This window comes from Fusarium keratoplasticum, chromosome 3 (genome assembly GCF_025433545.1).
Source record: "Fusarium keratoplasticum isolate Fu6.1 chromosome 3, whole genome shotgun sequence".
NCBI lineage: Eukaryota > Fungi > Ascomycota > Sordariomycetes > Hypocreales > Nectriaceae > Fusarium > Fusarium keratoplasticum.
In genome coordinates, this window is record NC_070531.1 from 1,264,081 (window position 1) to 1,286,351 (window position 22,271).

The 22,271-nt window shown below is 52.5% G+C and overlaps 7 protein-coding genes and 1 pseudogene across 8 annotated transcripts, besides 1 other annotated feature; 2 read left to right on the forward strand and 6 right to left on the reverse strand.

The window, feature by feature from the left end:
* Window positions 1-450: 450 nt before the first annotated feature.
* Window positions 451-1,542, reverse strand: NCS57_00379200 (uncharacterized protein; the record flags this gene model as incomplete). Its single annotated transcript, XM_053053775.1, has 1 exon — window positions 451-1,542. One exon carries the CDS (start codon window positions 1,540-1,542, stop codon window positions 451-453), a length of 1,092 nt encoding a protein of 363 aa, XP_052915935.1.
* Window positions 1,543-2,298: 756 nt separating this feature from the next.
* Window positions 2,299-4,685, reverse strand: NCS57_00379300 (Peroxin/Ferlin domain-containing protein; the record flags this gene model as incomplete). Its single annotated transcript, XM_053053776.1, has 3 exons — window positions 2,299-2,817; window positions 2,868-4,283; window positions 4,674-4,685. The coding sequence occupies 3 exons, from the start codon at window positions 4,683-4,685 to the stop codon at window positions 2,299-2,301; spliced, it is 1,947 nt and encodes a 648-aa protein (XP_052915936.1).
* A 1,122-nt stretch (window positions 4,686-5,807) lies between these two features.
* On the reverse strand, window positions 5,808-7,550 carry NCS57_00379400 (uncharacterized protein; the record flags this gene model as incomplete). The annotated part of the gene is made up of 4 exons (XM_053053777.1): window positions 5,808-5,865; window positions 5,921-7,198; window positions 7,252-7,361; window positions 7,422-7,550. 4 exons carry the CDS (start codon window positions 7,548-7,550, stop codon window positions 5,808-5,810), a joined length of 1,575 nt encoding a protein of 524 aa, XP_052915937.1.
* A 1,760-nt stretch (window positions 7,551-9,310) lies between these two features.
* NCS57_00379500 (uncharacterized protein) lies at window positions 9,311-11,335 on the forward strand (the record flags this gene model as incomplete). Its single annotated transcript, XM_053053778.1, has 1 exon — window positions 9,311-11,335. One exon carries the CDS (start codon window positions 9,311-9,313, stop codon window positions 11,333-11,335), a length of 2,025 nt encoding a protein of 674 aa, XP_052915938.1.
* A 2,026-nt stretch (window positions 11,336-13,361) lies between these two features.
* NCS57_00379600 (uncharacterized protein) lies at window positions 13,362-14,666 on the reverse strand (the record flags this gene model as incomplete). The annotated part of the gene is made up of 1 exon (XM_053053779.1): window positions 13,362-14,666. The coding sequence occupies one exon, from the start codon at window positions 14,664-14,666 to the stop codon at window positions 13,362-13,364; it is 1,305 nt and encodes a 434-aa protein (XP_052915939.1).
* A 3,532-nt stretch (window positions 14,667-18,198) lies between these two features.
* On the forward strand, window positions 18,199-18,927 carry NCS57_00379700 (N-acetyltransferase domain-containing protein; the record flags this gene model as incomplete). The annotated part of the gene is made up of 1 exon (XM_053053780.1): window positions 18,199-18,927. The coding sequence occupies one exon, from the start codon at window positions 18,199-18,201 to the stop codon at window positions 18,925-18,927; it is 729 nt and encodes a 242-aa protein (XP_052915940.1).
* A 148-nt stretch (window positions 18,928-19,075) lies between these two features.
* Window positions 19,076-20,544, reverse strand: NCS57_00379800 (annotated as a pseudogene). Its single transcript has 2 exons — window positions 20,468-20,544; window positions 19,076-20,417 (listed from the first exon to the last, which is right to left on the reverse strand).
* Window positions 19,076-20,544: a sequence feature.
* An 866-nt stretch (window positions 20,545-21,410) lies between these two features.
* NCS57_00379900 (uncharacterized protein) lies at window positions 21,411-22,177 on the reverse strand (the record flags this gene model as incomplete). The annotated part of the gene is made up of 4 exons (XM_053053781.1): window positions 21,411-21,566; window positions 21,626-21,809; window positions 21,896-21,947; window positions 22,042-22,177. The coding sequence occupies 4 exons, from the start codon at window positions 22,175-22,177 to the stop codon at window positions 21,411-21,413; spliced, it is 528 nt and encodes a 175-aa protein (XP_052915941.1).
* Between the last annotated feature and the right edge of the window lie 94 nt (window positions 22,178-22,271).

Consider the following 22,271-nt stretch of genomic DNA (forward strand, 5'->3'; position numbering starts at 1 on the left):
ACCCTGGGCACTGCCAAGCAATTGAGTACAGCAAATGTATGATGATGGAATTCATCGGGGAGGCAATGCCAACCATGACAGTAAGTTGATATCTGCCTATCAACCCATCAGACATTAGGTCAGTTACTGACGATTCACACTCAGTTGAACACTCCCCCGCGTAGTCCTTGGCCGAACTGTTAGAAAGGGCGAGGTCGAGGTCGAGGTCGAGGTCGAGGTCGCGGCAGAGTAGCTCGTGGAGGGCGTGTGCAAAAGCCTTGGCAGAAACCCAAGGGAAACCGACTTTTTCAAAACATGGAGGAGCTCAAGCGGGGTGTATAGTACGGTTGCAGCAGAGATTAGAGTCTCTGCGATGTTATAGGCATCAAAATGTTAGGGTAGACTGAATCACATCTCGTCAACAGAGCCACAGAGCCCCCCTGAATGAAAAAAAAAAAAACCCCCAAGTCCTCAAAGAGAACCTCGTCTCTCATCACCAACACCCCACGGCACAAACGTCCCATACGCCACACCCCTCTCAACATCCATACCCCCGTCCTCGCTCAACTCAGCCTTCCACACCACAGCAGCTCTGATGAAACCAAACAGGGCAAGACCCCAAAGCATCACGTTACATCCCATCAAGACGCCCTTGACCTCGGGGCTCTGCTCTTGGAAGCAGCGTGCCCAGAGGACGACGCTTGCAGCGGTCGTAACAGCGAGAATGAGGGATTGAAGATATAAGAGGGCGACGGATGAGAGAAGCTTCACCTCGTGGGCGAGGAGAGTGACGGAGCATAGAAGCAGAAGCGTGACGAGAATGGGATCGACGAAAGTCCATAGCCTGCAACTGATTAGAGCAAATCTCAACGTACCAAAGGACATCTCCCACCATTCAGTAAAGTCATTCCCGGGCTCATCCTCCTTCCACACAGTAACCCACCTAAGAGCACTGAAAACACCAAGAGAAACAGCAAACTGCGTCACAAGGACGAATCCGTGAATCGCAGAGCTGATGATCCATCTCCCTTCAAGCCGAACTATAGTGACGGGAATATGACGACCATCATAGCCATGCTGCTTATTATCCATTCGTGATGTAGACTGCTGAACTGATTCATCCCATCCACGAACATCGCAGCTATCATCTTCGTCGTCGCTCACCCAGCGTGGAAAAGGCGTCAGGGGCGGTGTCCCTCCTCTATCCAGAGATAATGGCCCTCGAACCGTCTCCGTCGAATCAGCCCTCTCCTCAGGCGGTTCCGAACGAATAGATCCATAATCAGCAGAAACAAGCGACGCGCTGAGCGGAGGAGCGAGAAAGTCGGGCGACGGGCCGGAATAGTTGCGTTGCTGAGTGATGGTGGTACTACGAACTGGAGAAACGAGAGACGAGGGCGCTGATTGCCGTGCGGGGGAGGGCCTTGCGGGAGAGTGTCTCACGGGCGAAGTGATGCTTCGAGAGGATGGAGGAGCGAGTTCGGGTGCGAGCGAGATTGTGAGGTTGCTTGCGCGAGTGCTTCTCTTCTTGCGAATCGGGCCTCGAAGCGGAGGAGGTTCCATCTTGGAGATGTTTGAAGCCGAGAAAACAATAACCTCGTTTGAGAAGCAAGAGAGAAGGTAAGATAATTCGTGTTTTAAAATATAAAAGTTGTGCAATGTTGACCAAGCGACAGTCGCCAACACTGACGAACACTGGCAAAGTGCAAATGGTCGGACTGCCAACTCATAAACCATGAAACGACCTCGGTCAAGGACAAACAGAAAACGTCATATAAAAGGAACCGTTACTTGCACTGCACGACTGAGAGTGCTACCACCAAAAATCTGCCTTTATTCCGAGTGTGACAAACTCTTGCACCGTGTATCCCCTTGAGGCGCCATCGTTGAGTCGCACCACAAGCCCGTTCTTTGTTCTAGACTCTAGACATGGTCATCACGCCGGCGCTGATTTGATTCCCACTAGGCCGTCATGAGGCCATGGCTGTGCCAAGGGAGACACCCAATGCCGTTTCCCTTTGTCCTGTAACAGAAATGCAGTCAATCAAAGACTTGGTATTCATCATATCCTCTCCTTGCCGTCGTTATCTTACACCCATCCATCCATCCATCCATCGCATACCTAGACAACCTTTCCATGCGCCGTTCCCTCGTACCTAGCCATGAGTACCAATAAATCAGTCGCGCCTGTGAACCACAGTTCAGAATTACCTGCAAAGCACCGTCGACCCAGATAATAAAACAAACTCGCCTGCAAAAACCTGTCAACGCCAATGACCTGGCCGTGGTAATGCCGCTGTCAAGGTACTCGTCGCATCGTCACTCAAGGCTCATTCGTGCTTCGTCGCCAATCCCCCACTGTCCACCCGGTTTGCCCTGTTTCTGGATCTCCAGTGCAAGAGTTGCTCCAAGGGAGCTCGCGTCATCGTCGTTGTACAAGCTGCTGGTCCTACTGGCCCTCCTAGTACGTTCTTTATCCGTGACGGATCGGTCAGCGACACGCTTCCGCATTAATGGTGACCGGAAGAATGATCTTGAAGATGTCGAGTGTACTGACAGGGAATCCTCTGCTGCTTTGGAACTCGCGTCGTCGATGCTGAGGTCCTCGGCGTGGGCCTGATCGGCCGCGTCGGGTCGTGTGGGAACCATGGTTTCGTTGCTCGAGTTGTATTGTTGAGTCCTCAACTTGGCCATCGTGGGAGAGTCCTTGGCTTCTACCGCATCACCGGCGTGAGCATCCTGTGACTGATCCACCTCAACCAACTCGGCATCACGATACCACTTCCGTCGTCTCGTCCATCGGCTCCAACCATCCTGGCCTCGCTGTCCGTTTTGCCACTGCGAGTGTTAGTATCCTCGTTCATACCGCATTAGTTGTCCTTGCGTACCTTGTTGTCATAGAAGATCCATCCATTCTTACCCTCCTCTCCATCATAGTCGACGGCCCCTTGATCATCGGTCACTCCATCAACGCGCCAACGACCATTCTGAACCCATCGCCACTCCATACGACTCCCGTCTTCCACCTCGGGTAACTCAAAGTCATCCTTTGCAGGTACCGGGTTATTATGCTCGTCTGTCCAGGCAGGTCGTTCATATGCGAAGAGGTTATTCGTCCACCCGAGACCCAGCCAACGTCGTTGATTCTCGTAGATGATAAACGTGAACTTGACACCAGCAGTCTTGGCGTGGCCATTCCTTCGTCCATGGTTTGTCGAAAAGCTCGAAGACTTGCCCAGAGCCTTTGTAAGTTCTGACTCTTGAGCTACACGTTCTGAGCCCTTTGTAGCAGCCACCTCCAAATCTTTTCGGAATGGCTTCTCGGGAGTGTCAAACTGAAGTCCGGTGATTCCGGCCGCAAGCCGCCGCACCATGGAGCTTCTCCAAAGGATAGCCCTCGAAACCCTCATAACTCTTGCATGCCATGTCAAGATGATTGTGCCAGCGACCAGTATAACCCGCCTTGTTGTGATGACCCTCCATGGTGGTACAGTCAGAGCGATCCAAATAGGTGTAATTATGAGGAGGCGCATGAAGATGACGGTCACAGCCGGTCGAGTCGTAGCACTAGTCGGTGTTCTCTGGGTGCTGAGAAAATCCGTCATGTCGAGGAGAGGCTCCAGAAGGACATTGCATCTCCCTGTGAACTCCTTGAGGGTCTCGACAATCTCATCCAACGTCTTTTGGTGCTTAGTATTGGTGACCTCGGAGTTTCCCCTGACATGTTTCGACTGTTTCTCGCTGACGCTAGGCTTCCCCTTTTGGTGGCTGGCCTCACCAGTCTGAGTTGCGCCTTGGGACGCAGGATCTCTGTGTTGGCTTCGAGGTTCGGCCCATCCACTACTACTGAGAGGACTATACCTCCGGCCGTACATGCCAGCAATAAGAGCCACGCCTACCATGACAGGCCCAGCCCATGTCACTACCACGTCTCCATAGAGAACGACAGCCCAGAAGAAGCAGACTAATAGGAAGCTCTGCCACGGATCTCCAGTGCTCCAGGTGAGCAGCCCCGCTAGGTTGTTTAACGGGAGCAGAAAGGGGTGGCTATAGGCAAGTGCTCGGGTGATCTGGGGCGGAGTCGCAAGGAGCAGCGGGCTCTTTTGATGGACGAGGATGGTTGATCGACGGGAAGATCGAGAAGGAGTATTTGCGGAGAGGGTTACGGGCGAGAAAGTCGCATAGGTCGGGGGCGCGCCGCCAGTCGAGGGTTGGGATTCGTAGGAGGGAGGCGATGCGCCGAGGGAGGCATCGTCGCGGGAAGACATGGGCGACGATCCAAGATGGGACAGCCAAGGGGTATCCTGGGATGGTCGAATAGTCAGCAGCAAGTACCAGAGATGAAGTGAAGCTATCGCCGATGAATCCGAGGCGGCAAGACAGAGAGAGGGAGAGGTGTTCACTGTCCCCGTGCTCGCTCGGTTCCGTGAACGCTCAGCCAGGCCGCGTCGCGACGTCAGAGGGTCACAAATCAAGTCACTAACAGTGGAGGCTAATAAAGAGCTTGGGGACGGTTTATGTCATGGGGGGCGCCACTTTTAGCTGATGGGGCCTGCTAGGGCTGTACGTGCCGACGGGAGAGACTGGGGGAACGACAAGGGGTTGAAGAAGAAGAAGTGAAGAAGGGAGGGAAAAAGACGGCAGTCGTGGTGGTGATAATAATGATGATGACATTCATGAAAGAGACAACTCACAAAGGCAGCCATCTACACGGCCTCAAAGTCTCCCGTGCTGTCCTTGCTAGGTGCTGCTACCCACTGTAAGCCACTGGACGGTATCCAGGCGTCATTACTGTACCCCAGGTACTTTGGGCCATGTACCTTCTGGAAGTGTGCCCCGCGACGTCAGCGACTCTTGTGACTCCAGGGCCCTCTTGAGCAGCATGTCTCGCAGACAAGAAACTCTTTTTCACCTGACCGGATCAAAAGGAAAAGAAAAAAAAAGGAGAGTGATGAAGGCAGATGGAAATCAGATTCGAAAACGGAAAGAGCCACGAATTGTTCAAGTCCTCCCGTCCGAAACCGTCCCACGTGAGCCCTTTCAACTGGCGCGGCGCAGTCAGAAAGTCATTCCCTACTTCTGCCTGTCACATGCAAAAACAACCCTTCGGCTTTGCACGAGCTTGCTAACATGAAGTTTTGCCGAACCAAGACCAGAAACAAGACGCTATTTTCTTGCTTTTAGCGGGGATATTGCCCTTATTTATTAGCAGGGAAGTTGGTAGAACCTGCACGAGGAGATGATCTTGCCTCGCTTCTTTACTTCAAGATCTCATTTTGCGGGGTTCAACCCGAGGTGTCCGGAGACCTCCTCCTCCGCGTAATCCGCTCTTGGCGACTTGACGGACATGGCTGCAGGCCCGTCAGCTCGGTAGAAGGATTATATGCAGGTGAAGATGCTTGAAGTGGGCTCAATGAGGAAACCAGAACCGCCCCAACAGACATCGCCCCGTTAAAGTACAGCTTGAGGTTCTTCAGAAGATGCTATCATGGCAGCTTTCAGCCTTATGTCGTTCTAGGGAAGAAAAGTAGCAGGGAGTAAAGGATTGGACTTCACCTTGTCTTGGTAGTTTATGAGATTATTTAACTTTGATAGGGCATGAATGATGCCCTGTTCAAGAAACTGTAATTATTCGTTTCTATTGCTAACAGGGGCTTTAACTAAATGCCCAACATCCAATATCACAATACCCTCACCAACGCCATTGTACGCCGTGATAACCAAGTCAACATGCTCACCCACTCATACAAGGAAAATTGCTCATAGATCGAGCCGCATAAGGGATTAAGGTCATCCTTGTACATCCAGCAGTGGCTGGTAATATCTTGCTACGCCTCCTCATTTTCCTGGACAGGCTCTTCTTCTACGATCTTGCAAGTTACATATCTGCGTCAACAGTTAGCAAAAGCTACTCGAAACGAAAGCGTCTCGTAAAACCTACCGAGGCTTCATCGTGTCCATCGCGGCAAGAATAATAGCCCCCGTCGCCACAAGCGGCGTGACCTGGCCAAACCCACGCACGTCGTTCTCTGGGTTAGACGAAAACTCATCCGACTCCATCCACTCCGAGTCAGCGATCCAGCTCCTCAGGTGAAAGATGCGGCGCGTCGCGAGTATGTAAATGATGCCGCAGCATAACCACGAGACGAGCCACCATGCCATGATGAGCCACGTCTTGGCGGGAAGGCTTCGAAGCCCTTTGGTCTCGTCGTCGGTATGGGACCCTCGTGGGGGTCCGTTTGTGCGGAACTTGAAGAACTGGTACACTCTGATGATCAGGGTGATCACAAAGATGATGCAGATGATCAGATATGACAGCAAGTCCAGCTCTGAAAAGGGTTGGCTGGTCGAAACGAGCTTGCCCACTTTGCTGTACTGATTATCGGAGAGATGGGTAAAGTTGTGCAGACTCTGCTCCTGCATGAAGCAAATGGCGTTGAACAAGATCAAGCTATCCTTTCTTTCGTCCGGAGGCCAAGATTCAGTCGTCCAACCAGTTCTGCGTTGCCAGATAAACACAAACATCAGGAAGATCAGGACTCCCGTGAAGCAGCAGATTCTGATGATTCCCGCCGGCTTTGAGCGCCAGAAGTTGCGCACCAGCGTAAAAGCCAGAAGGAAGTTTGTACAAGCGATCAGACTTAGCCAAACGACGACGTTCATGTGGTACTGTGAAGTGGTGCATTTACTCCGGGATGCAAAGCTGAGACCGAGAGCCAGCGCGATGAGGATCTGCGAATCAGGGATGCAGAGCATGATGGCTTCCAACATGTCGTATCGTGTCTCTGAGAGAGTGTTTCGGTCTGAAAAGTCCTGAAGCTGAGACAGACTGATCATGATAGTGCTTCGCTTTTTTGTGGCTGACGGCTTTGCTACCGCCTGTTCAACATTTCTCTGTGTGATGGGACGGTAGTAAATCGTGCCCTTTGGTCGGGAGCCACGCCAGTGATGGCGAGGATTTCTTGCGTGAGCCGTTCGCTGGGCGCGATGCTCGGGTCTCTCTGGGTGGTCATCGTAGTAGGTTGCGGCAGATCCCCTTCCGCTGTGCGCATGACCAGGAGAATGTTCTGGATGGTCCTGGAGGGGAACTTGCTCGTAACCTGTATTCGATGCCAATGTGGCCGACGAGTTCGCGTGGTGTATCAAGGGCTGGCTGTCGGTTGGAAGCTCAACAGGAATTTGATTCGGGCTAGGAACAAGATTTCGCAGGACAGGGCGTCTATAAAGGAATCAGCACCGCATTCCACTCATCCTCTCTGGAACCTTTCTCACCTGCGAAGAAATCGATAAACGCCCGGGACACGGTCAAGGATCAAGGCCATGCCAATGATCAAGCTCACAAACAGGCCAAACCCGGTGGGAATAACCAGAGCCAAGACGGTCTAAGCCTCTTGTCAGTCTCAATGCCCAGACAAACCCCAAGTCTTGGCTAAAGAACTCACGCCGATCCCCGCGACATCAGCGTTGGGCTTGAACTCGCCGCGGGTGACATTGCCAACGCTGCTCACGCTGCCATCCTGCCCAAACTGGATCGTGCAGTTGACGTAGTAGCCCGCGCACCTGTGGCCCATGGTGTCGAGGGAGGATGATGTGAATCGCAGCCTTGCTGGGGGATCAATCGGCGGGACATGTTTGCTTTATTATAGTCCTACCAAGGTCCTGCGCAGGGGGGAAGAGCTGAAAAACGCCACAGCCTGGTCAACATGGCCTCAAATGAAATAGTTCAGAGCCTTGGAAGAAGCCCTCTGCAGTATTATGGGGCCTTGGGGGCGGCTGTTTGGCTGCAGACTCTCGGCTAGAGAAGCAGGCTCTGGAGAGTTTGGACTCTTGATTGTGTGTGTGTGATGGAGGATTGGCATAGCCTCCACCAAGAAACGCCGAGGGGAACACATCCATAGGGCTGCAGCCGATGCAAGGCACTTCTGGAAATAGAGCCTTGGGGATTCTTGATCGAGGCTGAGCCGAGCTGTCTCGAGTCGATTTCTCCTTACATCGTGTCTGTCTGTTTGCGTTTCTGTAGGGTTGACATGTCTCAGCTCAGAGCCTGATTTTCAAGTCGCCGAGCTGAGACGCAGGGAATGGAGTCTGGACTTGCCATCCCCGGTCTATTGGGATCCAGCCCAGAAACTAGTCAATTTAACCTTAAGATAAGGTCAGGCAGGTCCGATACCTTCTTCGCGTACACTTCGATCAAACACAAGGCACACTCGTGCGCAAAGGATGCTCGTGTCGTCCCGTCCCATCCACGTCGAGGGAGCTGCTGCGCACAACTGGGCTTGCCAGGACTAATGTAACATGTTAGCCACAAAACGCCCAAGTTTGTTTGCGACTCACGTGTGCCCAACCTGCGATACTCGATAAGACAACACCAAAAGTCGGGGCTGAAGCGCTTGTCACACCCGCGGCCAACGGAACCAGACAAGCCCGCCCTCGGCGTCAATACTACTCCGGGCTAGACGAGCCGGACACCAATAGACGCGGCCACGGATACCAGCCGCTGCAAAAAGGCGGGATTTCGTCAGTCAATGGGGAAAACGCGCAGCAGGTGGCTTGGCAACTGCTGCTGCGCATGGGCATGGGCTGTGTTTATTTTTAACCGAGACCTGACAAAGCAGAGCAACCATCTCGACATTTCAAATAGCGTGCTGTAATGGTTGTCTTACCTTATGGCTAGTGGACGTCTAATCCGGCTGTCGGCATTTGGTGAAGAACCACTAACATGGCATCGGCAACCGCCTCTTTCTTGCACTTTGAGAAGCAGTTGTGAGTCTCCCTCTGGCTATAATTGGTGAAGATACAGGGATTTATCCCGTGGCCCCGTGCATGCAGAACAAGCCATGGGGGTGGCTGAAGACGGTGGGCCAGTTCCTCGTAAAAGCGTACTCCATCTAAGAATGGAATATTCCTCGAAGCTCATGTCGCATACTCAAATTGCGGTCTTCGCAAACAGGACAGGTCACCCTATCTATACGCTCCCAACAAGGTAAAATCGATACAGATGCCAGTTCACGAAGGATCATGACAGGCTGGCAGCATCCACTACATGGCGTCTGCAGTCAGCCAAGCCAGACGACAGGGATGATTCGGCTGTGCGTGAGACGGGATCCAACGTCTAGAGCCCATACGCACGGAACCCAGATCCATTCCCAACTGGAGGGAAACGCGGCGATGCTAAAGCTAATAATCCTGGCGCCGTCAGCGGGCATGGACCCTTCTTAACTACGCCTCTTTGTGCTCCCATCTATGAAATAGAGCTTCGAGCCCGACCCAAATTCTATTCTCCTCACTTTTCTCTCTACTGACTTCGAACTCAGCCCATGTCTCATACAACATGAGCTCCGCCGCTCCAGTGTCGTTCAAGGCTTACCAGCCGTACGCCCCCGAGGGTACGACCTCAACATCTGACACGGAACCATTCCCAGCTTCAATAGACTTTAGGCGACGTTCATACATCACGACTTCGTCATCCAACACAGATTTACCGACATTGCGAATTCAGCACGATGAGGGACACCACGTAAAACAACAGCCCCCTAAGCTACATATAAACACCGGCAGCAATTCACTAGTTCCCTCAGGCTCAAGGCCTCGTGCTGTCTCATGGAGCCCTGGCATGAGCCCAGAAGTCGACAAAGCCGGTCACGATGCTCTTAGCTTTCTGAATGCTCACGTCTCCGAGTTCCGAGAACGTCCCCGGTCTGGGTCAGAGCTGCCCAAGACGATAACACGCAAGGAACAAGTTCAAACAAAGCCCCAATCGACCGCGGTGCCATTGAGCTTGGTTCCTGGATTCAATACCCCGCCTCAGAGCCTAGCTATTGGCCATGGGGCTCGCGAACGGGCACATTCGACAACTTCATCAACGGACGGAACCCGTGACCACAAGGACGAAACTGCTCCCTCAGATCTGCAATCTTTACTAATCGCCGAACTGGAGGGAGAAGTTGGCGTCGCCTTGAGTCGCCCTTCGTCCGAAAAGAACTTTGTGGCATGGCCTGGACCGGCGCCCTCTAGTCTTGGAGTGACAAGCTCCAAAGACCACAGGAAGAGCTGGAGCTACTACCAGTCAATCCCAACCGACTCTACGCCGGAACAGACTGTGGACAAGGCCTATTTTCCTTATTCCAGTGCGACACAGGCACCGTCAATGGCGGCTTCGACAAAGACCTTCCAACCTTTCAAGCCTGCCCAGCCCCAGATAGCCCACCCACCCAGCATGATACCCGGGCTTGGAGGTCTGAACACTGGGGCTTTCAATCAGACCAACTATAGATACTCGATGCCCGCAGGCGGCATCACGGTCCAGTCCAACAACAGCATGCCCTCCTTATTGGGCCTCGAAGGCTTCGAAGCCTCGTCAGTTTCCCAGCATCTTCCCCCCGAGCGACCAACAGCACCACACCGCCGTGTTCCCTCATTTCAAAAGTCCACACCTCCCGTTTCGAAACCTGCAACACCCGAGAGCTTTCCGTCAAGCGGGCATGGGTCGCCATTCGCCAGGCCAATGCAGCAACAGCAGCCACCGGAGGTCGAGGTCGAGCCGCCTTCCGCTATCGAGCCCGAGGCCCGTATAGACACCAACCTGGCGGCACTGGCACAACGGAAGCGACCAGTCTCAGCCCCGATGGCAGGTCTCCCTATGGTTCTTCTTCCTGGCCATATGCAAGGTGCTCCTACCGCCAGTGCCCCTGGTTCTGGAAGCGTGCCCGCCGCGGAGCAGAGAGCCAAGGCCGAGGATTGCAAGGAAGAGAAGACAAAGTCAGAGCAAAGCAACAACCCTTCATCCACTCAGCAGGGTGGCAAGGTCGATCGTGCTGCTGTACTTGCAGCTGGTGGAGGCCTGGGATATCTCGTTTCCTCTCAACTTCGTCGGGTGGACACAGAAGATATGCAGCCTGCGAACACCGTGCTTCACCATCAGAATGTTGAGCAAAGCCAGCAAGTCAGGCAGCAAGAGGGTACTGCTAAGACTAACTGGCAGCCGGCTACTGTTTTCGGTCATTCGGGACACTCATCCTCCCAGCCGATGCTCCCTGAGCTCGACCTCTCTGATCTAGAGTTGGATCTCGAGCCGTCAAGGACCTCGAAGGGCGCATCACACAACCAACCTATGCCCAACAACTCCAAATATGGCAAGTCTACTCGTGATATGGACGATGAGACATCTGATTACGAACACGACGGCGATGATTCAGACGATGAAGATGACGGTCGGCCCAGCCGCCCCAATGCTGTGCGCCTCAACACTCAGGATAATACTTACTCACCAGCGCGGTGGGAGAATGAGGAAGTGGATTATGAAGGATCGCAGTATTATCGACGAGCTGCGTCTTGGCGATCTCATGTAGGAAAATAATGGGCGAGATGGAGACAAAATGAGGAGGACCAGCAGGCTGGTTTAATATAGTATAGCTGGTGACGGGGGCATGATAATGGCATAGACTATAGTTACGACCCAAAATGATAGATTATTGTACCATGAGGCTTCTTGTCTCTGCTATCCATTATCCTTCTGCCGTCTATGCTGCCGCGCTCTTATGCCTCTCGCCCTCCCATAGCATTGCTCAAATTGGGATTTTGGTCTTCGTCCTTCTTCCTGTACTCCTACTCGCGACTCGGCTCTCTTGAAACCAGATGATTCTGGCCGGATAGGCAGAACAGAGGGTACAGCTCCCGGTGACTCTCTCTTCACGCCTAATCGAAACACTTGGCCAATTTAGACAGGCAATCATGGATGCTTTTGAGGTCTTTTTGGTAGGCTGTTGGGTTTGAAAGGTCAATTGCTAACCCTTTTTATCTTTTAGTGACTACCTATCAAAAAGTTCGAGATCCGGTGACATTCGAGCTATACACCATCTTACCCTCAAACCAAGTCTTGAGAACCTTGGCACCAGCAAACTCTCCCTTGCTCAGATCCCTGTCAACCGCGATGAAGTTTGCCCGCTTGCCAACCTCGATGCTCCCCGTTCTCATCTCAGCGCCTACTTCCCTCGCGCCGTTTAAGATCAATGCCCATGTTATTTTCAGCCTCGAGCTCTCTCACAGCGTGCAGGTATGCCGTCGACGCCGATGCCTCTTGACACGAGGTGACGCCGAAGCGGTGGCACATCCCAATGCCGAAGCGGAGGGCTTCCTTGACGAAAGCCAGCGGAGGTCGTCCGAGATGACGGGAGGCCATCAGCTGGGCGCTCTCCACCAGTTCCCCAGTGAGCGTGCCGTCCGGACGGCGAACTTACCTGCCGCCAGGCGGGTCTTGAGCATTCTCCGGGTCGATTCCGCATTTTATCAACGCGGCAGTGTTGAGCAGCACGTTGTGGACGCTCACATCCCGAACAAATACAGCCTGGTCAGGCTAAGTCTAGTCGAGGTACTTCCTATCGGGCTTCTGGTCTGGAAAACAGTCAGCTGTGCAGAAGCTGCCCCCGACCCAGTCCCCAAAGACGTTTTTGTAGGAGCAAGCGCACTGTGCGTTGTTAATCTTGGAAGCGAGGGTGTATTCGTTTGCGTCGTGGCCGGTGCGTGTGGGCGTCGTGAATGCCCGGCATGATGAACTTCTGACGCAGGTTGAACATGACGAGGTTTCTCCCTATTGCAATCTTCTTGATCTCGACATCGCTGCCGACTGCTTCGAAAATGCCGTTAGGGGAGACGATAAAGGCCTCGGCCCATGGGTTCTCCTTGTCGATTGTATATACCCGGCCGTTTTAGTAGGCAACTGCGTTATTAGCGGATAGGGACGAAGGGAATATTTCCGCCATTGTGTCTACAATTTAATACTATCGAACGAAATTGAAAAGTTGTAGTGTAATAAAGATCAAAGACAAGAGAGATAGCCGAGCCTAGATGAACATTGTAACTGTGTTAGCCCAAGTTCTGGGAAGATGCTATAAAGAAAGGTGAATTTCGTTCTTATTCGATCTAGAAACAACTCGCCCTTGGAAGTCCGAGAGGGCATTTCAAATAGTTTAAATGCGTCGAGAAGGAGACGCATCCCTAACAAGAAGGAAATATCCAGTAAGGATACTCGACCTGTTCCAGAGAAATAGTGCGAGGGTTGCCATTGAGATGAGAGTTTGGAGTTTATTCCGTCGGGACGATTCTATTAGAGGACGCCTTCCCTGTTTGAGGCAAATAGTGCGAGGTTACCCCAGACTATCCCGCAGTACCAGGACGAGGATAAGTGAGAGAAGGATGGCAATTACAAGAGGAGAACGACGATTAAGCCGAGGCTCCCAAGCCACTATGGAAATGACCTTGTGTGCATCTTTGAGAATCCCCAGGGGCCTGGGTGCTCTAGAACTCCTTTCCGAACCTCGCGACCTGTCATCTAAACTCCCAGAGCAACCTGTGCTTCGGATCCATCACTCCCACAACACCTCTTGTCACTCGTGTTTACCCTCGATCCATTCCTCAAGGAACCATGATGGAGGTTTGGCCGGTTTCTCGTCGGGTTCCACGATTTCCACATCCCTGCTGCAGAGGCCTTCCCAATCGCGCAGCCAGCGGTGTTGCTCAAGCTTTCCCGGCATATCAGCATTCGCCCAGTTACGACCACCTGCGGCGTCTTCTACCAGAAACGACATCATCCTGAGGGTAATCTTTTTCGACGGCCGGACATTAATGGCTTGGTCATCTCTCTCCACATGTTCGGCCGAGGTACGCATCTCTAAGTCGTCTGGCATGTTGCCCACCGTTCGCCCCGTACGTGTTCGAAAGCCTTTGTCGGAGATGGGCTTCTTCCTAATGTACCAGGTGAACGAGTGGTACTTGCGAGTATACTCGGTTTCGAGTTGCGGCCAAAGTTCGAGTTCCACCCGCCCCTTCTGTGTATATCCAAAGGGTCGCCATGCTACATTTACGCTCGCCCAATCCTGAAGTTTAAGATCGTAGCGGCACCGAAGTAAGTCGGCCCTAGACACTGGATCGGATGGTTCTGTATAGAGAGAATCCTTCTCAAGATCCAAGAATGACTGCTTGGAACCGGTCCAAGCAGACACCATCGGATCTGGTGGCGATAGTGATCCGGATCCGTACTTCTCTTCCATTTTCACTGTATATCGTAGAATCCACCCAAGGAGAGTAGGGTCGCCCAGCAGGAAGAGAGCCACCCACCAAATGGCAACTCGAGGTCGGCGGGAAATAAAGACCTTTGCTATAACCTCAAGTTGTTCCTGGCTAATTGCTGGCTCGAGCGTGTCCAAGACGGCTGCGAGCCACGGGCCAACCAGATTGCAATCAACATCCGGTTGCCACAGGATACTCCATATAATGGTTCCAATCGAAGGTGGATAGGTGCTGAGGGCCATGAAATATCGCATATCACTGAGGTACCCTCGAATGCTCTGTTCATAACAACTGCTGAAAGTGCCATTCTTCTGTGGCCCAGTGAGATGTGGGCGAGGGAGCCGGGGCTGGAGCCTCATAAAGGTATAGAAAGGGAGCACAAGTGCGGCCATGAACGACGCCTTGTGGAGAGGCATCGGTTGGAGGCTGGAGTCTCCTGTTGGGTCGGCACCAAGATTGAATAGCCGACATAGTTCGATGAGAAGTTCCGTGGCTTCAGAAGAGGTGGGGGGCAAACGCATGTCTGCGACTGAGTCTGAAGCTTTGATGCTAATTCTAATACCCGTGTTAAAAGACGTTGCCCATGGAGGTAGTTGTCCTAGATCCATGGCTCGCCAACCCATCTTGGGACTGAGGATCGCGCAAAGCCACCTGACGAGCGAGGGCGACGCACCCTCGAGGTCGAGATCAACCCCATTTCCCCTTTGGCGCTGGGTCGTATCGGGCCATAAACGATCCCTAATATTATATCGTACCGGCCGGCCTTGCATTTCAAGAAGTCGAACCGAAAGGATGTACGACCAGCACATGACCAATACACCAAGGCTGTTGGTTGTCTCCGGACCAATACCTAAGGCGCGTGACGCTGTATCTGGGCAAATGTCGCAACGGATTGGATTCTCTATCCCTAATCGAAACCCGACTCGGTAACCGTGGACAAGGGCTACATTGCTATCGGGATGGTGTTCGCACACTGTCCCTCCGATGTCGATGGGCAGTTCCCAGCAAGGCCTGCCGTACAGAAAAGCGCTGCGAGGAAGATGTTCCGGCAGACTTGGGACGTCTACCAGAGTGATATATGGGTCCAGTGCATCTGCTGGCCAGAGGCCTGAAGGTATTCTGCTCGCTTGATCCAAGAAAGCCCCCCATGTTGCCTTTCCGTTGCAGAAAGTACGATGAACATCAGCTGGGTTTGGTATTAACGGATCCTCTTCATCCGTTAGTCGAGGGGCGCCTTGTTTGTTGGCAGGCGAATCTTCGCTGGATGAGTCGTAAGTTGATGTTATGGATCCGGACCAGGCCGACGGAGAGTTGCCATCCGCCATGATTAGCTGGTTGTTTGGAGAGGTCGCTCCTGTCACATTGAGGCCAAGGGAAGACGAGGGTTGTTGTGTGGTGCTCAATAACCGAAATAAATTAAAATAAAAAGTGTGTGCATTCACCGGCCATGATACAGGCAACGATCAATCAGGCAACCAGATCAGAGGGGGTTAAATTTGCAGTGAAACAACTCGATCGTTGAACCCATGCATCGATGAGCGAAAAAGACCGAATCACAGTCCGCACCACTTATTTGAAGAGTACCTCTACTCATATGGAATGGCCATGGAAACCTAGGTGCTCCTTACCAGTGGCTTGCTTACTCCGTGCTTTCGATCGTGGTGGCCAAGAGGTCGACCATGAAGGTCCTAGCGATCGAAGGGGGAGGTCTCATTGTGGGTTAAATTTGGAGTGAACTTGGGTGCAAATTTGCACCTTAGAATTCGGGCTCTTTGGTCCCTCCCCTCGGAGATGATCAAGTTTGCAGTGCAAGTCTACTTTTTTTCCTTCTTAGGAAATTGGACATCTCGCAGCCAATGCCACAGGATCAGAGGTTGATATAATGTTTCCTGACATGTGAGGAAGAAACTGCATTTATCGACAGTCATACGAGCATTTTGGCAATGCCACCAGAGAAAGAAGGCAAAGCCGAACCAGGCCAGAGGAAGTTAAATTCGCAGTAAAGGGGGGGAGAGCACAATTCCCCGCTGCACGAGGAAGCCTTGAAGGCAGCGCACTCGTTGATAGTCATACTATGTAGCAGGGAACTCCGCAATGCCTCATCAGAAGGAATTACATTTGCAGTGAAAACCGAGCCTGATTACAAAATGCGGGATCATCCCATTAGCCAATTGCCGGTCCTTGGTTCGCTCCCGGATCACGCAATGGATCTTGGAGAGGGTTCAACTTGCAGTTCAAGAGCATTGTCGCCGCCCAAGTTGCCAGTCCCATGTGTGGCTACTGCGTGACAACTCCCTGGCTTGGGCATGATGATCTTGTTCAAAATTGCGATCCAGGCCAACGGCTTTTGGCATCGGGGCCAAACTAATCTACATTGATCCAGAAGTATCAACTGAGCTATTTAATATCCCATTCTTGATTAGACGTTCCACGATCAATGCCGCAGGATCAATGATAGTTGCTTGACATCCAGGCAAGAGACCGCATTGGTCGGAGTCAACCCGACATCTTGGTGATGGTCCGGATAAACAAGGTAAATTCCAGAACCAAGTCATAGGGAGTTAAGCTTGCAGTGAAACCCCCGGTCGCCCTACTGGCGAGAATTTGAGACCTTATGCCTCTAAACTCCGGGATTCGGGCTCGGCGCGTGTTAAAATTGCAGTGCAAACGATCGAGATCGATCGCTCACCCAGCGATCGATCAAAGATTAAACGCGGAAGCCCTATCGTGCGTTCAGTTTGCAGTGCAATACTGTCGTAGGCTGGTGAAGGCCAGTATCCAGATTGCCTTTCTATCACAGAAAGTAGAGTGAATATCGGCTAGGCATAGTATCAACGGATCTTCTTCGTCGATCAAAAGAGGAGCGCCTTGTTCGTTGGCAGGCGAATCTTCAGTCGTATACGACCTGCTGCTGGAGGAATAATAATTTAATACTATAGATCTGGACCGGGCCGACGGAGTCGCCGTCCAGCATGATTAGCTGGTTCTTTGGCGACGTTGCTCCCGTCACATTGTGGACAAAGGAGGACAAGGGGTTATTGAGTGGTGCTCAACAGCCAGGATAGAGACTGAGTTTATCACCAGACGGCGCCTGTGGAAATAGAGCAAATTCCGTAATCAAGTTAGGAGTAGTGAAATTTATAACTAGACGCGCTTGAGCTCTCCTCGCTCATACACGGCTGGCGGGTTAAATTTGCAGTGAAGAAAATCTATCATTAGCGCGAAAGAAAAAGTGGGCGATCTGTCCGTTGGCGTGAAATAAAGTGGGCGATTCCTTCTTTGCTTACTCCCGGTCTTCACTGCAAATTTAACCCCATCCGAGCCCGAATGATGGAGCTTGGATGAGACAATGTCTCGAAATCCTACCGCAAGGCGACCGTGGGCTTCGCTGCGAATTACACTCTCTTTAATTTAGGTATGGAATTTGCCTTATCTACACTTGAATGTCAAGCAACTTCCATGCCAACCTTTGAGCCTGCTGCATTGGCTGGGATACCTGAGCCTTGATTGAAGTGGAATTTATTCCAGGCACCTTATCTGGTGACTAGAACCGGTAACCATTGAAGCTGACTTCACTGTAAACTCAACCCTCTCCGAGATTTGTTACGTGGTGAAATGGCTGACAGCGCTGATAGACCCGGATTGGCTGGAAAGAACCTGGAACGCTCAGAAAGCTGGGCACTTTATCATTCAAGCCTGCCAACCAGAGGGCAGTAGCATTTGCGCGCAACCGCAATCGCAATCACTAGGGCATGACCAACCATTAACCAAGCTTCCAGTAGTAGTCAAACCACCAATAGGGAGGTCAGATTCTTCTTTCCAGGTGCAGGCTCTGGATGTTCGGTCATATATGTAGGTTCTCACACATGAACCAACGGCTTTGGCTATCGTGACCAGCATAAATATATATTAATCCAGTCCTATCAATTAACTCGATATCCCGCTTAGGCCTAGCTATTTCATAGCAAACAATGCAGCATCAGAAGTTGGCTTCGTGTCCATCTTGGGTAAAGTCGATTCCTGCTTATTACTCACACCGAACGAGTATGGATAGGTAATAACCCACCCGCACAAAGTGGAACCAGGTATAATAGCCAAGAAAGCCAGTTCACGAACTTCAAATCCCTCTCTTGAAACACCTAGAATTTTACAACCATGGCAGATATCCAAGTCGAACCCGTCACAAACCCCGAGGACTTCACCGAAGCCTTTGCCTGCATCGCCGCCGCTTTCGGCCGTCAGACTCGTGATGGCATCTGGATCGCCATGAACCCAGGGTGGGATACGCCTGAGGGCGAAGCTGCTGGTATTAAACGCCTCGTTGACCGCTGGTCTTCGGTCACGCGAAACCGCGACGGAGACCTCAACACCGTCTTCCTCAAGGCGACTCTCCCCGACTCCGAAGGTCGCCGTGTTATTGCTGGTTTCGCTATTTGGCAGCAGTGTTCAGTTGTTGAAGGCTACGGTGATCCTCAGCCTGAAGACTTCAGCAAGGTTATGGACCTGGATACTCTTTACCCGGGAAACAAAGCTGAGCAGCGCTACCTCGTTCAATTGGACCGCTCACTCCACGGACGCCGCATTGAGGTCATCAAGGAAAAGGTCACTGCATCTCCGCCTGCAGTCATGGTGTTTGACCTCTGCGTCGTCGACCCTGCTCATCAGAGGAAGGGTATTGCTCAGCGGTTGGTGCAATGGGGTCTTGATGAGGCCAAGCGACGGGGTGGATTGGAGGCCATCACCGAGGCATCGAGCATGGGGCGCAAGGCATATATCAAGATGGGATTCCAGCCTGAGGGCGATGAGATGGTCTATCACGTTGACCCTGAATTCAAGGATCGTGATTTACCGTCCAACCTATTCATGAGGACGGGTGGGCAATGAAGCACATAAGACACAACATAGACTAAGAATCACGAAGCGAATAGAAATGATATTCAGCAAACAGCAAGCTTCATTCATACATGACAGCATTCAATATCCAGGCTATGTACCACCAAGGTATCACTCATATCACACCAATTTTCAGTCCCTACAAAGTATGCGGCTTCACCTTCAACCCCTCCGGCAACTTCCAATGCGTCTTGACGCCTCCCCAGCTGTGGTCATTGTATTCCGACTGCACCTTCTGACACGTCTTCAGACCCCACTCCGTCACGCCCACCATCAGACAACTCTCAAACATGAAGGCGCAGCTTCCCTCACCGACCTTGGCCGGCTTCAACTCGGCGTTGCGGGCCGCCTCGCCGCTCTCCGCGTCCGGCCCGTGCCCACTCATGACGTTGTGCAGACTTGCGCCACCGGGGACGAAACCCCCCGAGCCTCCACGCTTGGCGTCGTAACCACCGCAGATCAGACCCATGAACTCGCTCATGGTGTTGCGGTGATACCAGGGAGGACGGAAGGTGTCTTCGCCCACGAGCCATCGAGGGGGGAAGATGACAAAGTCGGCCACGGCCGTTCCGGGAGTGTTGGTCGGAGCTGTGAGAACGGTGAAGATGGAGGGATCGGGGTGATCGAACGAGATGGTACCGATGGTGTTGAAGCGGCCGAGGTCGTACTTGAAGGGGTAGTAGTTTCCGTGCCAGGCGACAACGTCAAATGGTGTATGAGCCTGGACGGTCTTGAAGAGTGTGTTGTTGAACTTGACCACCACGGTGTATGAGTTGGGGCCCTCAGAAGCAGTGGCTCCAAAGTCCTCGCTGAAGCAGGCAACGGGCGATTGGAAGTCTCGAGCATTGGCGAGGCCATTGGAACCGATAGGGCCAAGCTCCGGGAGATTGAAGTGACCCTGATACAGCTCAAGAGCATAACCGCGAGCAGGGCCCGATGGGAGGTGGACCTGATACTTGACGCCTCGGGGAATAACAGCAATCTCCATAGGTCGGACGAGGAGCCATCCAAACTCGGTCCGGATATCCAAAACTCCCTCTTGCGCAACAATGAGCAGGTCGCCGTCGGCCGAGTAAAAGGCCGTCTTCTCATCCATACTCTTGCCCGCAGCATAGATGTACATGCCGAGTCCCTCCTTCAAGGTAGGGTCTCCAGCTCCAGCGACCAGCCTAAGACCAGTGGTAAAGTCCAGGTGCTTAGCCTTGTCGTGATCGAAGGGGTCCCAGCGCAGCTGGTTCGGGATGTAATGAAGCTTGCCCTCGGCGCCGTCCAGGGTCTTGTTGGAACCATTCTCCGTCTCGGTGTCATATTCGTACGGAGGGTGCGAGCAGGACGGCAGGACACGGTACAGCCATGTCTGCTTGTTCTCGTTTCTCGGCGCCGTAAAGGCAGTTCCAGATAGCTTCTCGGCGTAGAGTCCGTACGGCACCTTCTGAGGTGAATTGTGTCCGACCGGTAGGGCACCCTCGACAGCTTCCGATCTACCCAGCAAGTCAGCGCGGCAATGCCAGAAACAGCATGTGATACTCACTCTAGGTAGCAATTGAAGCCATTCTGATACCTGTACTTCTCCTTCGTCTCGAACTTTGTGACGGGCATTGTGCTAAAGCTTGATCTGTTCGTCGACTCTGTGTGATGGCGAGCCCAGGAGATCAGCTCCCGAAGCGTCCGCACACCATCTTTTTAACTGCGCGACCACGGCTTTGAGCTTCTTCGAGCATGACGTCCAACCGCCGTGTAAGCCGTCCAACGGCAGTTCCGCGTTGCAGCTTCAGAGGATGACCAAGGCCGGCCCGATGTTAGCCGTGGGCCAGCGCGCCTCGATTCCGCTAACGACATTAACAGATGGCCTGCCATTTCGGCACAACTTCTGATAGACCTCATCCCCCCTCTCTTCCGTCGCATGCCGTCGGAACAATCCAATGCAACGACGGGACTTGTGTGGATTGTTTCCCCAGACGGCGGAATCGCGGGGTTCGCGGAATCGGAATCAAAGTTGATCACACTCTGTGCCGCTCCTCCAACTTCAGGGTATCCATCCACCACGTTAGCCATCATCACGATAAGATAAAGACAATTGGCGTTGAGCTGACAACCACAAGCGTTGGTGGGGCCCAAGCGAACCAAACTCTGGCGGGGTTCTGGCATTGTGGACACAAGCATGCTAATTTCAACTTCCACACCAACTTCAACATTCACATTCACGAAAATGGTAGACACGATGCCGAGAGGAATTCTCAATTAGGTAAAAGGACCATGTCGTCATGGAACCTTGCAGCGCCGATCTATCGACCAGCGATGAACAGAACGGTAGTGGAGTACACCAGGCGACGCTCCCAGCGTCGCACAGATTATGACCCGGCCAGAATATCTAATCGCAATATCCCGAGCGCCGACTCGCAACGAACCCAGCGAAACGAACAACAAGAATGAAGGGAACTATTGGAACAGATATCAGGGTGGCATCAAGTCACTTATTCCTCGTTCTTCTTGTTCTTCTTCTTCTTGCCGCCAGAGTGGCCGCCTGTGGTTGAGGGCTGGGCCTGGAGGTGCACAACAAGTCGGGTCCATGACTCCTCCTTGTCCCACTCGAAGCCAGCGAGGTAGGGAAGGTCGAGTTCATCATCAGACTGAGAAGACACTGTCAGCGCCAGTCTTGGCCAAGTGGCTATACATGGTCGAGACTTACCCGCTTCTTGTATGCCTTGTGGATAGCATCGAGGGCATCCTTGATTGTTACACCCTTGAGGTTTCGGGCTGTTACTTCCTTCCCTAGGGGGAAGTGGAGGTCGATCTTCCTGATGAGAGGTTTTGATAGAGGCAGCTTGAGGAGTGCGGGGTCCTCAACAGTGTTGGGACTTGTGTTGATCTTCCTGTAAGTGAACAAGTCAGTAACGATTCATGACAATGCCATCTTAGGGTTAAGATGGAAGTGCGGGGTATCATGAGATGTACGTACCATCCAGTCTTCTGGGTCTCGGGAGCAAGCTCGAGCTCAATGCCTTGAGCCTCTGGAGTAAACAATGTCAGTATGAGAGCTATTGACATCCAGTCCGACATCGGTCGGAGCTATGCGAGGGGTATCAAGGGCTTCTGGAAGCTTACCGAGGTCGGCGATGTTCATCACATCCGGTGAGAGTGAGCTTTGTCGTCGGCCAGCCTTCTTGACAGGTTGCTCCTCTTTTGGTGAGCTTGACAAGCCTTGGACGGCGGAGTCGACCTTGCTGAGAGGTTCCGACATGATGGTTGTTGGTTCTGTATGTGATTGATCTGTGAGATCGACTTGGTGATAGCTTGGCCTGCTGTAGTGAGGGGTAGATATGTTAGCGAGATGC